Source organism: Nicotiana tabacum, chromosome 17 (assembly GCF_000715075.1).
Source record: "Nicotiana tabacum cultivar K326 chromosome 17, ASM71507v2, whole genome shotgun sequence".
Taxonomy (NCBI): Eukaryota; Viridiplantae; Streptophyta; class Magnoliopsida; order Solanales; family Solanaceae; genus Nicotiana; species Nicotiana tabacum.
In genome coordinates this window covers 81270948-81288501 of record NC_134096.1, presented here as the reverse complement: position 1 = coordinate 81288501, position 17554 = coordinate 81270948, and the positions used below count along the sequence as shown (strand labels likewise).

At 39.0% G+C, this 17554-nt stretch overlaps 1 protein-coding gene and 1 pseudogene across 1 annotated transcript; both read left to right on the top strand.

Moving 5' to 3' along the window:
- The first annotated feature begins 5 nt into the window (after nt 1-5).
- On the top strand, nt 6-2481 carry LOC107761490 (protein REDUCED CHLOROPLAST COVERAGE 2-like; annotated as a pseudogene).
- Nucleotides 2482-2657: 176 nt separating this feature from the next.
- LOC142171576 (uncharacterized) lies at nt 2658-3708 on the top strand. Its single transcript, XM_075234544.1, has one exon. The coding sequence runs from the start codon at nt 2809-2811 to the stop codon at nt 3292-3294; it is 486 nt and encodes a 161-aa protein (XP_075090645.1). The 5' UTR covers nt 2658-2808; the 3' UTR covers nt 3295-3708.
- The last annotated feature ends 13846 nt before the right edge of the window (nt 3709-17554 follow it).

The following is a 17554-nucleotide window of genomic DNA, read 5'->3' as shown; positions in this document are numbered from 1 at the left end:
ACTAAGCAGGTGGACACTGGACACAGTTCTTAAATGACCAAAAATTTGTGTGTTTGGATTTTCAGTATCTGGTTGTGGATTCATCAAGGGAAATAAACATTCCTATTTGTCTGGATCTTTATTCACACTGTATTTTAGATATCAAAAGTGTCCTACACATTTTTGCATTTCCTTCGATTTCTAAATCTGGATTCAGTCTCCCAGAAAAGATGCTCAAACCCTATTGGAAACAAAGTAGCAGTCTAAAATATCAAATTCCCAGTTATCATGCCATAGCTATAGCTCTTTCTCTCATGGAAGCATATTCACTGAGTGTGCAACATGAGCAAACTACATTGCAGATTCTTCAAGCAAAACTAGGAGCAGAGGATCTCCGTACTCAGGTGTGTGCAAATTTAGCTACTGACTCCCTCTTTACTAATAGTTACTACTATGGCTCTACAGAGTATTTCACTTCTCAGTTGTTTCGGGAATGCTTCAACATGAGTTAGATGTTTGGGTTGGCCCATTGAATTTTTCCCCAGAGCTTGTTGATATCAAGATAAACTATGTATTTTTCTCTCAGAAAAAACTGGAACTTCTTTGGAATAGAAAGAATCCATCTACAAATTCTGAGCGGCTAAAAAATAATGATGCTCCAGATAGCACTCTCTCTCTCTCTCTCTCTGCATTGTGGTGCTTTCTTTGTAAACGTATTCAGCAAATAACATACTTGCCTTATCTTTTTGTTACATTGGCCATTTCCCAGTAAGAATGAGGTCTTTTCTTAGTAGAAGATAATAAGCGACTTGACTCTTATTAAATCACCAGTCTGTTGCTGCATTTTAAAGTTGGAGAGTTACATGTGCATTATATATATGTAGGATGCTGCTGCATGGCTTGAATACTTTGAATCAAAAGCCCTAGAGGCTAGAGCAGCAGGAAGCTGCAAGAACTGGAGCTCCAAGATTAGATGCAACCATTGCTAGCAAAGGTCATCTCAGGTATTGAAACTTTACCTTTGAATTGGTGTTACTCGGGCTTGAACTATATGCTTGCGTCTAAGGAACCAAAACTTACTTTCTGATGTAGCGTGTCAGATCTATTGGATTACATTAGTCCTGGCCAGGGTTCAAAGACCATTGAAGCACAGAGGAAGCGGCGTTCGAAGGTAGGTCATCACTCAGTATAGTAGTATATGCTCTTCTTACTTTTTAATTCACTGAAACTTCTTACATTGAGAGTAATTCAGATAGAGCTGCAAACTTTTTCTGTACATTTAACTTAGAAGTTGGTCTTAATCCCAAAATCTCAACTGTAAGTTATTTAGGCATCAAAAAGTGAAATGATATTGGAGCTCGACTTAATGGGGAAAATCTAGTCCTGATACTTCAGCACATGATACTTAACCTCATAATTTAGGTGACTCTACGGACACAGATCCTGGGAAAACCTCCTTTTTGGGGAGGGAAGGGATAATTTTGGCTGTGCTCATTTTGAGTTACCGATTATCATTTCTTTCTCAAGCTGCCAAGTAACGCTGTTACTCTTTCCTTCTTTATGGCCTCTTAGGTGTTACCAGTAGATGATCAATCTCAAAAAGGACAGCATGATGGAAGAAGTAACAACCCCTTGGATCATGATGTTACAGAAAATCCTGTGACTCTAGTAGAAGTTAACAAGAAAGAAGACGACTCAGAGAGGGTTGCTACTAAAGAACTTGAAGGCGGTAATAGCACTAAAAATGAGGAATCAGTGGAAATAAATGAAGAAACTAGCTCTGATGAAGGGTGGCAGGAAGCGAATTCGAAAACACGGACGGGGCATGGTAGTGGCAAGATGTTCAACCGAAGGCAACCAGGTCTTGCCAAGATCAATACAAACTTAGAATACTTTTCCCCCCGGGACAGCAGTTCCAGGAAAGTAGTTACTTCACAGGGACAAAAAGTGGTATCTAAGATTGGTTGTGAATTTTCTCCTGTAAAGCAACTAAAAGCTGCTAGCTTCAGTTCTTCTGAAAAGTCAACCAAACTCTCAGCTAAAATGACTGTTGCCGAAGTTTCTCGCACATCAAATATCACTGTTCCCTCTCCTCCTGCCTCTCTTGCTACCATGGCAAAAGCTGCTAGCTTCAGTTCTTCTGAAAAGTCAACCAAACTCTCAGCTAAAATGACTCTTGCCGAAGTTTCTCGCACATCAAATATCACTGTTCCCTCTCCTCCTGCCTCTCTTGCTACCATGGCTTCCAAATCCTTATCATACAAAGAAGTAGCAGTGTCGCCACCAGGTACGGTTCTAAAGCCTTTATTGGAGAAAGTAAAAGAATTAAATGAGGATAAAACTGATTCCCAGATCTGCGTTAGTCCAACTGAAACATCAGAAGAAGATGGAAAGCAGTCGGTGACCATAGAGGCTACACCTGCCAATGATCGAGACGGACAAGGAATCCATGAAGACGAAGGCCAGATAAGTGGATCTGAGTCAGAGAAATCTTCCCTGGAGCCTGAAGGTGTTTCATGTTCAAGTAATGAGGAAATATCTTTACGATCAAATGGGAGCAAGCTATCTGCGGCTGCTGAACCATTCAATCCAGGTGCCTACCATTTGACCAATATGCTGATTTCTGCTGCTGTGACCAATGTGTATGATATTAGAGCCAACCAAGGCATGCTTACTGAACCAGTGGGCTTTCCATCAATTGCTGAGAGAGTTCCTTGTGGTCCCAGATCATCTTTGTACCACAGGACAAGCCATTCTCGCATGAAAAATGGATATGTGAATTACCAAAGTCCTGTTGCTTAAATAAGCTGTTATGATTATCCAAGAATCATGAATCCACATGCACCTGAATTTGTTCCAAGTAAAGCACGGCCGACGAGTGCTGCAACTGAAGATTCAAGAGTAGCTATTGATGCTGATTCTTCGACAGGGTTGAATAACTCGGTCACAATAGTTTCAGCAGAGGAGAAGCTTGATAAAAAGGCTACAATTGACGTCAGAAATGCTAGATCAACAAAAAGCAGACTACATGCTGAGAGGGAAGAGCTAGCTAGGCAAATACAAAATAGCTTCATTGTGAAGTCAAAACAGAACACTTCAGATGGTCCAAGTGAATTTCCAGTTAGTACAAAGAAGTCTGAGTTCTTAGTTAGCGCTGCTAAAGCAAGTGCAGATGATAGTGCAATTAAATTGCAATGTGGAAGTGAAGGGAAAAAAGAAGTTTTGACAGAAGCAAATAAATATAGCGGGGCAAAGACAGTTGATGTAAATAAAAATAAGCACGAGGATGGAGACGGTTTTTTGCCTGTGATATAGCGTAGAAGAAACAGGCGACAATTTGCCCATGGAATAAATGGGTTGTACAGTCAGCAGTCAATCTGTGCTCAAGTACATTGAGGAAGGCGATCTCAACTACGAATGCTTCAACTTCAAACAACCTCCATAGGCAACTTCTTCATAATTTGACGCTGTAGAAATGTGGAAGATAAACTGCAGTAGGACCACTAATAATTTACTACCCTGAGGGAGGTTGCTTATCTCGTTCACCTAAAATAAAGGAGGAAGAAAAATGAGATGAGGATAGAGAGTGGATCAAGCTGATAGCAGATCTGGAGATGCAATTTTTGATAACCAGCAGTTTTATTCAATTTTGTGCAGTCCTTTTTGGTTGTTTCTTTCTCCATTTTTTTTGTTCTTGTGAACCATTAAAATTTATCCAGCTTTATGTGGATAATGGATAAGGTGCCCTTTCTTAATTAGCTTCCTCATGCTATTGTTACTTAGGAAAATAACTATAAAACAAATGATATTTTGTTGAGTAAATACCATCATATTTCTTGCTTCTGGATAATGGATCTCGTTAAGTCTTTTTGAATTGTTGTTTCAAGATTCTGCTGATATAATAAGTTGATTTTTTTCAGCTAGGAGTCGTTACATTAAATAAACAAAGATATTTAAACTAAAATGCAACTTCGTATAGTACAATCACATAGTGTTTATTAATTCAATAATAGCCAAGATGATTGGAAATAGATTCCATATCCAAGATAAAAAGTCAATAATCATCATTACTAAGAAAGGTAAAATAGAAAAAGATTGATTCCAAGATGCTGGGGCCTGGGATAAAACATACTTTTATTTTATGTATTTATTATCGTGTAAGAATTCCTCTCATTTACGTCCCACTTCAAGCATATACTATAACTTTTCATTATCCCCTCAATTAAAATATACTGTTAAAAGAACGCAGCCCTACAATAACTATAATAAGGAAAGCACATGTTAACTTTCCTCCGCATCCTTGGATGTTGTCTCCTGTCACTATAAAAGCTTCACTCACGGTCCACTCTGTTCCTCGCCGTGAAACTCGTTCTTCACTTTCCATTTTTATTTTTCTGTTGGTGGTTTCCGGCGAGTTCAGTAGTGCTAAGTATGGGGTCGGATTTGTTGTCGGATCTCGGTACAGAGATTGTAATTCCGATTTGCGCCGTCTGTGTCCTCGCTAGTACCAGGGGCGGCTCAATGATATTTGTGGCCTAAAACCAAACTTCAATAAGGGACCTAAGATTTTTATTGTAGAAGAAAATTCATAATTTTATTTGAAATTTATTTTTCTAATTTTTTGAGATGCGAAATTATTAATAATTTCTTTATAATCGATTTCTTTTAATAATTCTTTTTCAATTAATAATATAGTCAATTTATTTAATCTATCTTGAGACATTGTTAATCTTAAGTAAGATTTTATTAATTTTAATTTTGAAAAACTTCTTTTCGCTGAGGCAACTGTTACAGGAATTGTTAACATTATTCTATAAGCAATATACGCATTTGGAAAAGAATCAAGTCTTTTTATATGATTAAGTATATCGATTAGAGTATCATCTTCTACGTGTATTATTTCCCTTAAAACTTTTAATTCATAAAATAAGTTTAAACCATAAATATCAGAGTTACTATTATGTTTCAAAGAACATTCAAGGTTAAGACAATTTTTCTTTAAGTTCTCATCATCTAGAGATCTCAACTTTTAGCCACTAAATAGGAAACCAAAAATATTTTCGTACGCTTCAAACCTCAATACTAAACCAAATCTAATCGAATTTTTTAATTAGTTTGGTGTGATTTTCCAGTTCTATTTGAACCCCTAATTGGAGCTCCTCTCAAGTAAGTTCCAGAAAGAATCATCTAGGTGACGGGGGAAAATGTAATGAACAATCAACTGATGCTACTCTCCTATTTAAGAAAGAAATGGAGCTGAGAATCCGGTAGTTGTAGTTAGAGTAGCCAAAAGAAAGGTTGATTTCTGAGAGAAGAGAGATATAACAAAAAAAATGTAGGGTGTAAATTTTGGATCCTAAGCTCTCAACTGACTGAAAATTTAGGAGCGCTAAATTTCTCTTTTAATTTTTTAAAGTAAAGGGATTTTCTAATAAAATTGCGTCCACTCCGTACAATGCGCCAATTCTTGCTTCTTAGATGGAAAAAGGCTAATGCTCAGGAAATCTATTAGTTTAATAATTGCACCTCTGCAAATCATTTGGAGATTTATTTCTTTTTCTTTTATTTTATTTTATTCTATTTATGTTTTTTCAATAGAGCTCAGCTCGAAATGAAATATCAGATTGTTGCGATGCTTTGAGGTTCTTTGTGATGTTAACAAGATTAAAAAAAATTTAAAAGTATCTCCTAAGATTAATTATACAATAAAGTGAATCGCAAAGTACAATCTAGTTTGCACTAAATGTTCATAACTTTCTTCACGTTTGCAAGAGGATTATTTGAATGAGTTGAACCACATTAATTTAGTAACTGATTATTGTTGGCAAATAGTGATGCCCATGCCAAAAAAGAGAGTTTGCAACAAAACTAATTCAGAATGTCTGCCGAAAGCCCCTTCCCCAACTCTAAGTTTTAATTCTTTTCCTTATTCGCTTCCCCATCTCCTCCACACACACAAATGCTACTATAAACTAAGCTTTAATTCCTTTTCTTATTCCTCTTCTTTGGGTTCTTCTTCTACAACTTGTGAATGGCCTTTACAGAATGGTCCTCATTGTAATTGTACGCATGTAAAATTTATTGAATTCAAATTCAATAAAAAATTTGTATTATATTTTAAATATACTAGTCAATAAATGATGGGCTAATATAATTTGATTAATTTAAGTCCAATAAATATTGACTGGGCTAGTCTATTTAGTTGGGCTACAAATAATGAGTCCACTTCATTAAGCCCAAAATGTCATCTTCGTAGAGGCTTACTTTGGTGCCACATGTCAAATGGCGTGGCACGCCAAGTCAAACAAAAAAGTCAATAGGATCATGCACATGTGAAAATGACAAGGCATGCCAAGTCAAATTAAAAGGCAAATGAAACCGCACCACGTGTGCAAGTTACATGTTCTAGCTAATCAAATGCGGCATTGTCAAACTTTAATTTGATTGGTCGAAAAGAGTTTGTTCTTATCATATCTCTTCCCTCCCACAACTATAAATCGGTGTCTTTATAATCCAGAAAAGACACCAGAAGTTATAACAAGAACTAAGAGAGAGCTCGTGGATCAAACGTTGCAGATTATTCTAAAAAGCTACAAGCATTCAAGTGCAAGGATTGAAAGATCAAGACAAAAATTCAAGAACAACCTGCAATCCCCTGGATTAAAAATACGTCAAGATCAAGCTTCAAGCACTTGGATTAAAATAAAATAAAATTCAAGATTAATCTCGAAGGCTCTTTTATTTACTATTGGAAAGAAGAATCAGAGGATTCATAAAGATTATAACACTCATATTGTTTGAAATAAAATACTACGATTGTTGCAATATTTTTCAATCTCGATTATTTTCTTGACGCCAATTTATTGTCTACAAATTCTGGCACGCCCGGTGTTACAATCTCTACCTCTCATCTTAACTTTTCAATCACCAAAATTAAGAACATCGAAATGGCTTAAAGAAGGTTAACTCCAGATCAATTTCCACCAAGACTGCTAGTTCCGTTTTATGCTGACGTAGAAAGCATCCTCGATATTACCTTTGGAAGCTTTGAACCAACTATGAGGAGCAAAGCAATCTCTTTAGGAGAACAAGCACTCCAAGTGTCATCCACATCAACCCCTGTTTTTGGATCTTCATCCTCAAAAGGAGTAAGATCTTCTATAAATGCACCCGAAGGAGGAAGCGATGTTGCTGAAAAGATTAAGAAAACTCTTGCTATGCTTGACCTCTCCGGATCCAAGAATTCTGCTGTGAAGGAAGATGATGATGCTTCAAGTGATGGATCCTATCCACTTACACCGGATAGCATAAGCCAATCGAGGATCAATTTATGTGACAATCCATGCTAATCTCCATTATCCACAACAATCATGCAAGCAATTGTGACGAACGCTGCATCCGTGGAGGAGCAACTAGCAAACTTGACAGAAGCAATTGCTAGCTTGACCAAGTGCATGCAAAATCAAGATGCTAGAATTGACAAGCTAACAGATAAAGTGAGAATTTTGATGGAAGAAGAATCCATCCATGCACCTGGCAAGCTCCCAGAAGTTCCAGCGAGTGATTCTCCCCCAAGAAAAGCTATCCATGTCTCATCTAAAGGGATGGTTCCAATCAATCAACTAAAAGAGTTCATTAAAGAGACTATCAAAAATAAGTATGAAGTTGCTTCCAAGTCCTCCCTTACATACACAAAGCCTGACACTTCAAGGATCGATACGTTGAAGATGCCCGCTGGCTATCAACCTCAAAAAATTTAATAGTTTGATGGCAAAGGCAATCCAAAGCAATATGTGGCGCACTTCGCTGAGATATGCAACAATGATGGGACTTATGGAGATTACCTCATCAAGCAGTTTGATCATTCGCTAAAAGGAAATGCTTTTGATTGGTATCAGACCTCGAGGCAGGATCTATTGATAGTTGGTATCAACTAGAGCAAGAGTTCCTCAATCGCTTTTATAGCACGGGGCATACTATGAGCATGGTGGAACTTACAAATACTCATCAACGGGAGGGTGAACCAGTTATCAACCTTATCAATCGTTGGAGGAATGAAAGCTTGATAAGTGAGGATTTTGACTGCTTATTAGCATCTTTTAGCTTTTGTTTAAGTCGGAAAGTATTGAATTGTGTTCCCAAAACTAATGAAATTGTGCAAATTGCAAGAATGCTGGAAGTTTGGTCTCCCGAGATAAAATTCGACTCAAAAAGGAGTATCCCCAAGCACAAGGAAATAAAGGGTGTAGAAGCACAAATGTGCGGTCCGCAGAAGGAATTCTGAGGCCATAGAAGAAATTACGGACCACAGAATTCCATCTGCGGCAGCAAATCAAGAATAAACATGTAACAGAACTTTCAGCGATGTGCGGACTGCACATGAATTGGGCGGCCGCATAACTGGGCTTAAAAGTCAAAGATCAGAGAGTATGCAAAAAGACCAGGTCCAGGAGCCTTTATGAAGTGCGGACCACACAAGAAATGTGCGGCCGCAGAAGATTGCCTCGCAGTCGCAGTCCATAAATGTGCAGCTGCGGAACTCACCTTTCTAACAACTGAAGAAATTTGTGGACTGCACATGGAATTGTGCGGCCGCAAAACCTCCCGAGGGGCATTTTTGTCTTTAGTTTTCGGCCCTGTATAAATAGACAAGTTTCACAAAATTAGGTCAAGTTTGAACATACAAAGCTGTTGTAGCCGTTTCTCTTTGCTATTTTAGGAAGTTTTAGCTTATTTGAGTATTTTAACATTAGATTTCATCATTTTAATCTTCCATTATGAGCTTAATTAACTTTTCATCTTTATTTTCTTCAATCCATTATGAGTAGTTATATTTTTACTAGGGTTGTGACCCAACCCTAGTGTGTAAACCTTATGGGTGATTAATGTTATGTTTGTTTATGATTGGGTATTGATTATTTAGCTTTGTTCATGCTTCAATTTTAGAATTAATGGCTGCAAATATTGATCCATGCCTATTAACTTAGTATCTACTTGAGAAAGAGAGACATAGTCTAGGATAACTTAGCTAACAAGGAATTGGGTTGATTGAGAGATTGATTAGCCTAATTAAAGGGTTCAAATTAGAGATAGTAAGAACCCGACTTAAGCTCTTATCAACTGTTTTGATTGATACCCATTTGGACCTGAGAAAGCCAAATTGGGCAAAATCACTCTCTGACTGAGCGGTATTGAGTGGGTAATATGGAGTTGAGAGCTATAATACACCCCAATCAACAAAATAAGTATAAACATATTTATCCCATTAGGAAAACACCTAGGTTATGGTCACAACCCTTAGCCTTTAATCCAATTGGAAAAACCTCAAAAATATTTATCTATAATCTATTTTCCTTAGCTTGCATTCATTAGAATAATAGTAGAAATAGAAAACAAAACCTTGTTGTGGAAGTGCAATCTTAGATAACCCATTTGCTTGCTTCAAATATATACTCCTAACACTCCTCATAACTCCATTTGGAAATCGACACCGACTCTTAGTTGGGTAATTATTATTGCATACGACCGTATCATATATCCTATAGATGTGTGTTGTGGACGTCATCAATTTTTGGCACCGTCACCGGGGAGTTAAAATGATGTTAGCTATATATTTGGGTGTGTTTTTGGAATATCTTCTTTTCCTTCTGTGTTACTAACTTGTTTGATAAATCATAGGTACAACCATGACGAACAATGAGCTCAAAGATTTACCTTTGGGGGATGTGGACGTTGGGGATGAGCAAGTTGATGAGGTTCCTCTTGAACCTCAAGCCAATAGAAAAGGCCGAGTGCCTCATGAAAATGTCCCCACTCTACCCTCACCTCCACCACGAGCGGCTCCACGCTGGATATTACTCAATGAAGGATATGCAAGTGCAATAGTCCCTCTCCGTATTAGGGCGGGAAACTTTCAAATCACCAATGTGATGCTCACTTTGCTTGAGCAACGGGGTTTCTTCACTGGTGCTCCAACTCAAATTGAGTACAAACATTTGAAAGGGTTTGTGGACACTTGTTGGGGGAGCAAACAAGGCTAAGGCTTTTTCCCTTCTCTCTACGGGGGAAAGCCTTAGATTGGTTGGAAAAATTGTCGAGCCATTCCATTCACACTTGGGATGAGTTGGCGGAAAAATTTATTTCTAAGTTCTTCTCTCCAGCGCATATGGCTACACTTCGAGATGAGATTTTGGTATTCAAGTAAGAGCCCAATGAAGCACTACATGAGATATGGGAACACTATAAAACAATAGTTTAGGAATGTCCCAATAATGATATGACGGAGAATATGATTCAATAAACTTTCTATCGTGAGATTAACACAACCAACCAATGTGTAGTGAATCAACTTGACGGTGGGAATTTCATGACTACGCCTTATGTAGAGGCATGTGAGATTTTGGATGAGATGGCAGAAACGTCATCGTCTTGGCAATCCCGGGACAATATTCCATAAGGTGACCCAAACATGATTCACATTCACAAAGAATTGTAAGACCATGGGCAAGCCATTGCCGAGTAGACAACCACCATGACGCAACTAGTAAAGGTCCAACTAAATCAAGTGCAAAATCCCAAATAAGTCATTGCCATGGAGGGAGTGAACATGATGGTGAACAAGAGGAGGACTAAAGGTCCACAAGTGCAAAATCGAGTGGAGAATTATGTGCAAGAAGATAGTGGTTTTGATCAAGATGATTCTTATAATGAACAAGAAGAGGAGGTGCAATATGTGAACAACTTTCAAGGGCAAATAAACAACTTCCAAGGCCCAAACCAACAATAATGGTGACCTCAAAATAATCAAGGCAATTGGAATTCTAACAACCAAGGAAATTGGAGTGGTGGCAACAATCAAGAAAATTGGCATAACAACAACAATCAAGGAAATTGGAGTAGAAATAATCAAGGTAATTGGGGGGGGGGAGGGGTTAACAATCAAGGAGGATGGAACAACAATCAAGGCAACCGGGGGTCGGGCTTTCAAAGGCCCCCAATGTATCAACAACCGAACAACACGCCTCCTTATACTTCCCATGGTTCAAGTTCTTCAAATAACGAGATGGGGCGTATTGAAAACATGTTCAAGCAAATGATGGAAAAGAATGCCGATTCGGATGCCCAACTTGCCTCACACAACACATTAATCCGCAACTTAAAGTTCAAATGGGGCAAATCTCTCAAGCTCTAAATTCTCATCCTAAGAGGGCACTACCAAGTAACACGGTAATAAACCCAAAGGGTGGAAACAACACGGGGCATGCCATGGTCATTACTACAAGAAGTGGAAGAGGTGGGAATGCACCCACCTCAAGTCAAAGGAAACTTGTGGATGATGAGCAAGTGGTGCAAGAAGAAGAGATCCCGAGCAATGAGGTGCAACCTAATGATGAAGTCCAGATTGATATTGATGATAGTGTGGAAGAGACTCAAGAAGAGGTAAACCCGTCTAGGGATCATATTATTGGCATACCGGAGCCGGTAGTGCAAGAGGCTAAGGCACCATTGCCTAAGCCTCAACCTCCATCCCCTCAAAAACTTGCCAAGCTAAATGGTGAAAACCAATTCAAGAAGTTTATTCAAATGATGAAGAGTCTCTTAATCAATGTGCCATTAGTTGAAGCTTTAGAGCAAATGCCCGGTTATGCAAAGTTCATAAAGGATCTCGTGACAAAGAAGCGGTCAATGAATTTTGAAACGATCAAAGTCACTCATCAAGTGAGTGCAATTATTCATTCAATAGCTCCATAGTTGGAGGATCCCGGTTCTTTCACGATTCCTTGTACAATTGGAAGTGGCGAGTTTGCTAAAGCTCTTTGTGATCTTGGGGCAAGTATCAATTTGATGCCTATTCGGTTTTCAAGACTTTGGGAATTGGGAAATCAAGACCCACCTATATGAGATTTCAAATGACCGATTGTACTATGAAGAGACCCTTGGGAGTGATTGAAGATGTCTTGGTTCGTGTTGATAAATTCATTCTTCCGACGGATTTTGTCATTATAGGTTGTGAAGTTGATTATGAGGTACCGATTATTCTTGGAAGACCTTTCCTTGATACGGGAAGGCTCTTTGTGATGTTGAAGCCGGAGAACTTACATTCCGGGTTGGTGATGAAAAAGTGATTTTTCATGTGTGTAAGTCCATGCGGCATTCAAATAGCAATGAGGTATGCTCTTTAGGGGACTTGGTGACCGATGTTAATGTTGATGACACAAGTGCTGCAATCAGTGTTAGTGATATGTTAGAGGTCGTCTTGCTCAACTTTGATGATGACGAGATGGATGACTTCATGGAATGTGTGAACTCTTTTCAAGGAATGGGGTCGTACAACTATGAACCCCGAAAATTGTCCTTGGATCTTGAAAATAGGACAAATCCTCCTACAAAGCCTTCTATTGAAGAGCCTCCTACCTCAGAGTTGAAGCCATTGCGTCCACATCTTCAGTATGAATTTTTTGGTCCTTGTTCTACTTTACCGGTTATTCTTTCCTCTTGCTTCACTAGCGTGCAGGTAAATTCTACATTGGCGGTGCTACAAAAAAGGAAGAAGGCTATTGGGTGGACATTGGTGTATATTCGGGGGATAAGCCCAGCCTTTTGCATGCATAGGATCAAGTTGGAGGATGGCGCCATACCATCTATTGAACATCAAAGGAGACTCAATGAGGCTATGCAAGAAGTTGTCAAGAAGGAGATTATCAAGTGGTTGGATGCCGGGGTTATCTACCCCTTCTCCGATAGTTCGTGGACATCTCCGGTTCAATGTGTCCCAAAGAAGGGGAGCATGACACTGGTCACCAATGGCAAGAATGAGTTAATTCCTACAGGAACGGTGACCGGATGTAGGGTGTGTATGGACTATCGCAAGCTCAACAAAGTCACAAGGAATGATCACTTTCCACTTCCTTCTTAGATCAAATGCTTGATAGATTGGCCGGTCGTGCTTTCTATTGCTTTCTTGATGGGTATTCGGGCTACAACCAAATTCTTATTGCTCCATAAGATCAAGAGAAAACAACCTTTATATGTCCCTATGGTACTTTTTCCTTCAAACGGATGCCATTCGGTTTGTGCAATGCACCAGCGTCTTTTCAAAGGTGTATGATGGCTATCTTCACGGACATGGTGGAGGACTATCTTGAAGTTTTCATGGATGACTTCTCGGTGGTTGGAGATTTTTTTGATGATTGTCTTGCAAATTTGGATAAAGCATTGGCTAGATGTGAAGAAACAAATTTGGTGCTTAATTGGGAGAAATGCCATTTCATGGTCGAGGAAGGCATTATCCTTGGCCACAAAACCTCAAAGAATGGAATTGATGTTGACAAGGCAAAGATTGAGGTGATTTCTAAACTTCTACCTCCAACTTCGGTGAAGGGTGTGCGAAGTTTCTTAGGCCACGCGGGATTTTACTCGCGTTTCATCAAAGATTTCTCTAAGGTGGTGAACCCGTTGTGCAAACTTCTTGAGAAGGATGCTAAGTTCAATTTCAATGATGATTGCATGAGAGCTTTTGAATTTTTGAAGTTCAAGTTGACACCTACTCCCATCATCACCGCTCCAAATTGGAGTGTTCCTTTTGAACTTATATGTGGTGCAAGTTACGTAGCGATTAGGGCAATTTTAGAGCAATGCATCAACAAAATTTTTCACCCAATCTACTATGCTAATAAGACTATGAATAGTTCCCAAGTCAACTATACCGTTACGGAGAAAGAGCTCCTTGCCATTGTGTTTGCAATTGAAAAGTTCTGCCCGTACTTGATGGGTGCAAAAGTCATTGTCCACACGGATCATGCGGCACTTCGTTATCTTATGAGAAAGAAGGACTCCAAAGCTCATTTGATGATATGGGTGCTTTTATTGCAAGAGTTTGATATTGACATCCAAGATAGAAAAGGGAGTGAAAACCAAGTGGCAGACCACTTGTCTCATTTGGAGGAGGAGAGGAGCCCGCATGATGGCCTAGAAATCAATGACTCCTTCCCCGATGAGCAACTCTTGGCTATTTCAATGAAAAATGTGCCATGGTTCGTAGATCTAGCAAATTTTCTTGTGTGTGGAATCATTCGGGATGATTTCTCTTCAAACCAAAGGAAGAAGCTCAAACGGTATTGTCAAGATTATTATTGGGATGAACCATACCTTTTCTAAATTTGTACGGATGGGGTGATTAGAAGATGTGTACCGGAAGAAGAGCAAAGTGAAATTCTTGGGGCTTGTCATTCTTCGCCATATGGTAGTCATCATGATGGAGCAAGAACAACAGCCAAAGTGCTTAGTTGCGGGTTCTATTGGCCTACTCTTTACAAGGATGCAAGTGAGTTAGTGAAAAGATGTGATGAATGTCAACGGGCCGGTGGAATCTCAAAGAAGAATGAAATGCCTCTCACAACCATCTTGGAGATTGATATTTTCAATGTATGGGGTATTGACTTCATGGTCCCTTTAGTGAATTCGTGTGGAAACACCTACATCTTGGTCGCGGTTGATTATGTGTCCAAATGGGTTGAGGCCGTTGCTTTATCCAACAATAAGGCAAGAAGTGTGGTGGCTTTCTTGAAGAAGAATATTTTCACACGGTTTGGTACTCCAAGTGCTATTATAAGCGATGGGGGGTCACATTGTTGCAGCAAGGCTTTTGACACCTTGCTTAGAAAGTATGGTGTTACTCACAAAGTCACGACTCCTTATCACCCACAAGCTAATGGGCAAGTGAAAGTTTTCAACTGGGAGATAAAGAGTATCTTGTCCAAAACGATGAACGCTAATCGGACGGATTGGTCCAAGAAGCTTGATGATGCATTATGGGCTTATTGGACAGCTTACAAAACACCTATCGGAATGTCGCCATACCGGTTGGTGTTAAGAAAAGCTTGTCATCTTCCGGTGGAACTAGAGCACACGGCCATGTGGGCTCTAAAGAAGTTAAATCTTGATTGGGATGTAGCCGCTAACTTGAGGGTTGCACATTTGAATGAATTGGATGAGTTCCGGTACCATGCTTATGCAAGTTCATCCTTGTACAAAGAAAAGATAAAATATCTTCATGACAAAAAAAAAATTTAGAATAAAGTATTCGAGGTGGGCGATCTTGTATTGCTGTTTAACTCAAGGTTGAGGATGTTTTCCAGGAAGCTAAAGTCTAACTAGAGTGGTCCTTTTGAAATTGTGGGTGTGAAACCTTTTGGTGCATTAAACTTGAAGAACAAAGCCAATGAAGTATTCCGAGTCAATGGTCACCGGGTGAAACACTATTTGGGAAAGGTTGGAGATAGCCACGTCGTGGAGCTCATTCATTTCAATTGATGGTATTCTTTGTCGTGATGCGACGTTAAATCATGCGCTTCTTGAGAGGCAAACCATGTTTCTTTTCCTTTTTTCTTTTTGAAGTTAGCTGTTATTTTTTTGTTAACTTGATTTGAAGTGTGCTACAGAGCTGAGTGTGACTTACAGGAATTGTGGATAGAAATCTGGCTAAGTGTTGCAAGAATTGCGGACCGCAGTTGATTTGTGCGGACCGCACATTTATGGTTGTTACAGCAAAAGTGCAATGCGGCCGTACAATTATCTTACGGACTGCACAAATGAAAGGTTGAAAATGTCAACTCTCTGAAGTTTAGTCTGTCAGAGAAAAGATCGATGTGCGACTGTAAAAGGAACTTCGTCTTCACAGCTGTTGCTCGCGCCATTGCTTCTGCTCCACAGTACCTGTCTTTGGGACAAACCTTGCATGCCCACATCGTAAAGTCTGGATACATTCCTGGAAATATCATCGTTGAGACTGCCTTTGTAGATTTGTATACCAAATGTGGGGTTGTTGAATGTGCCCGGAAGTTGTTTGATGAAATGCCCTTGATATTATTCTCTCTTTTCTTATAATGTATATATATTCTCTCTCTTTCTCTCATTATGTATATTCATTCTATCTTCAGTAGTTTTTGCTTATTAGCTTCTTTATTTTTATTTCTTTATTAGTTCCTTATTTGATTTAGTAACTTCTTTGTTTGATTTAGTAACTTCTTTTTATGTTTTAGTAGATAATAAGCCTTTGGTTTTCTTAATGCCATGGTTCTTTCCAAAGATAGTTGTTGTGTGAACCGGGTAACTCGTCCCAACAATGAATGGCGTGACAACCTTCTTAAGGGAATGAGTCAGTTTTTTGTGTTTAGGTAACAATAGTAGTAGTAAAGAATAAAAAAACCTAATTAAGTCATGCTCGAAGAGTCAACCATACTTCAATTGGAACCAACACACTTAACTACATACTTATGGTTAGAAACAAGGCTTTTGAAAGAAATAGCTCTAGTTAGTGACTTTGTGACTCTTATGTTGACTTTGGCAATCATCGAGTGGTTAAATTGGACCATAGTGATCATTAAACTTGAATGTGGTCATTGTGGGCCCTCGACTCTATCCTCTTTTACAATCCAATTGCGTGAGGGGTGAGTTGAATTGTTGCTAGTCCAAGTATCAGTGCGAAGGGTCTAGAACTTGCCCCAAATATGTTTCAAGGTGAAATCCTAAGTTTTGCTTGATTTGAGAAGTGATTGTAGGCTCTCCTTGGCCCGTTTGAGTTTTTTATTGCCAACCAATGTCATTATCCCTAGTCAACCCCTTTGAGCCTCTAGCCTTTCTCATTTGATAACCATGTTACAAGCCTTTACCCGTTTGGTCGTGACCCTCTCTTGGCACCCCAGCTTTCCTTAACACTCTTTTATAACAAATGGCTTAAAACTTAAGTTTGGGGGAGAGATGAGGAACTTGAAAAAGGTATCAGGGCACAAAAAGAGAAAAGAAATGATCTTTATGAGAAGAAAAGGCAAGAAAAGAAAAAAACAAAAAGAAATATGCAAAAAGTGAATAAGTGAAAAGGTTGAAGGGATACAAAAGGAGGTAATGATCCCAAACATGGAGAAATCAAAAAGGGAGAAAAAGAATGAAATGATCAATAAAGAGTGATGCTAAGTCTCTCTAGTCTCCAATGAAAAGAAAGTGCTGTCACGACCCAAAATCCCACTAGTCGTGATGGCACCTAACCCAACCCAGTAGGTAAGCCAATTGCCAATGAAATTAATTAAAAGAAAAATCTATAAAACCAATACATCTCCCCAAGAACTGGTAGTACAAATCATGAGCTTCTAAGAATAGAGTATACAAAGCGGAAATGAATTAAATACATAGTCTGTTTGAATAATACATAAACAGAGCTTTTATAAATCTAAGGCTACCCTGAATAAGAGGCAGCTATAACAGGAACGCAGGTACATCTTCAATCCCACAACCATCGAGCACAGGAACAACATCAGCCAACATCTGCACGCAATGTGCAGAAGTGTAGTATCAGTACAACCGACCCTATGTACTGAGTAAGTAACAAACCTAGCCGTAGGTTGAAAGTAGTGACGAGCTTCTACCAAGGTTGGGTCCAAAACCACTAGTCCACAACAGTCCATAACAACATAAAGCAAATAATACCAGAAGTAACTCAGAGATAAAATGCTCAGTCACGTCATTATTTCAGTAATAATAGTTCTTCCTTTCAAGTATATCAGCGAAAACCCAAATCTTT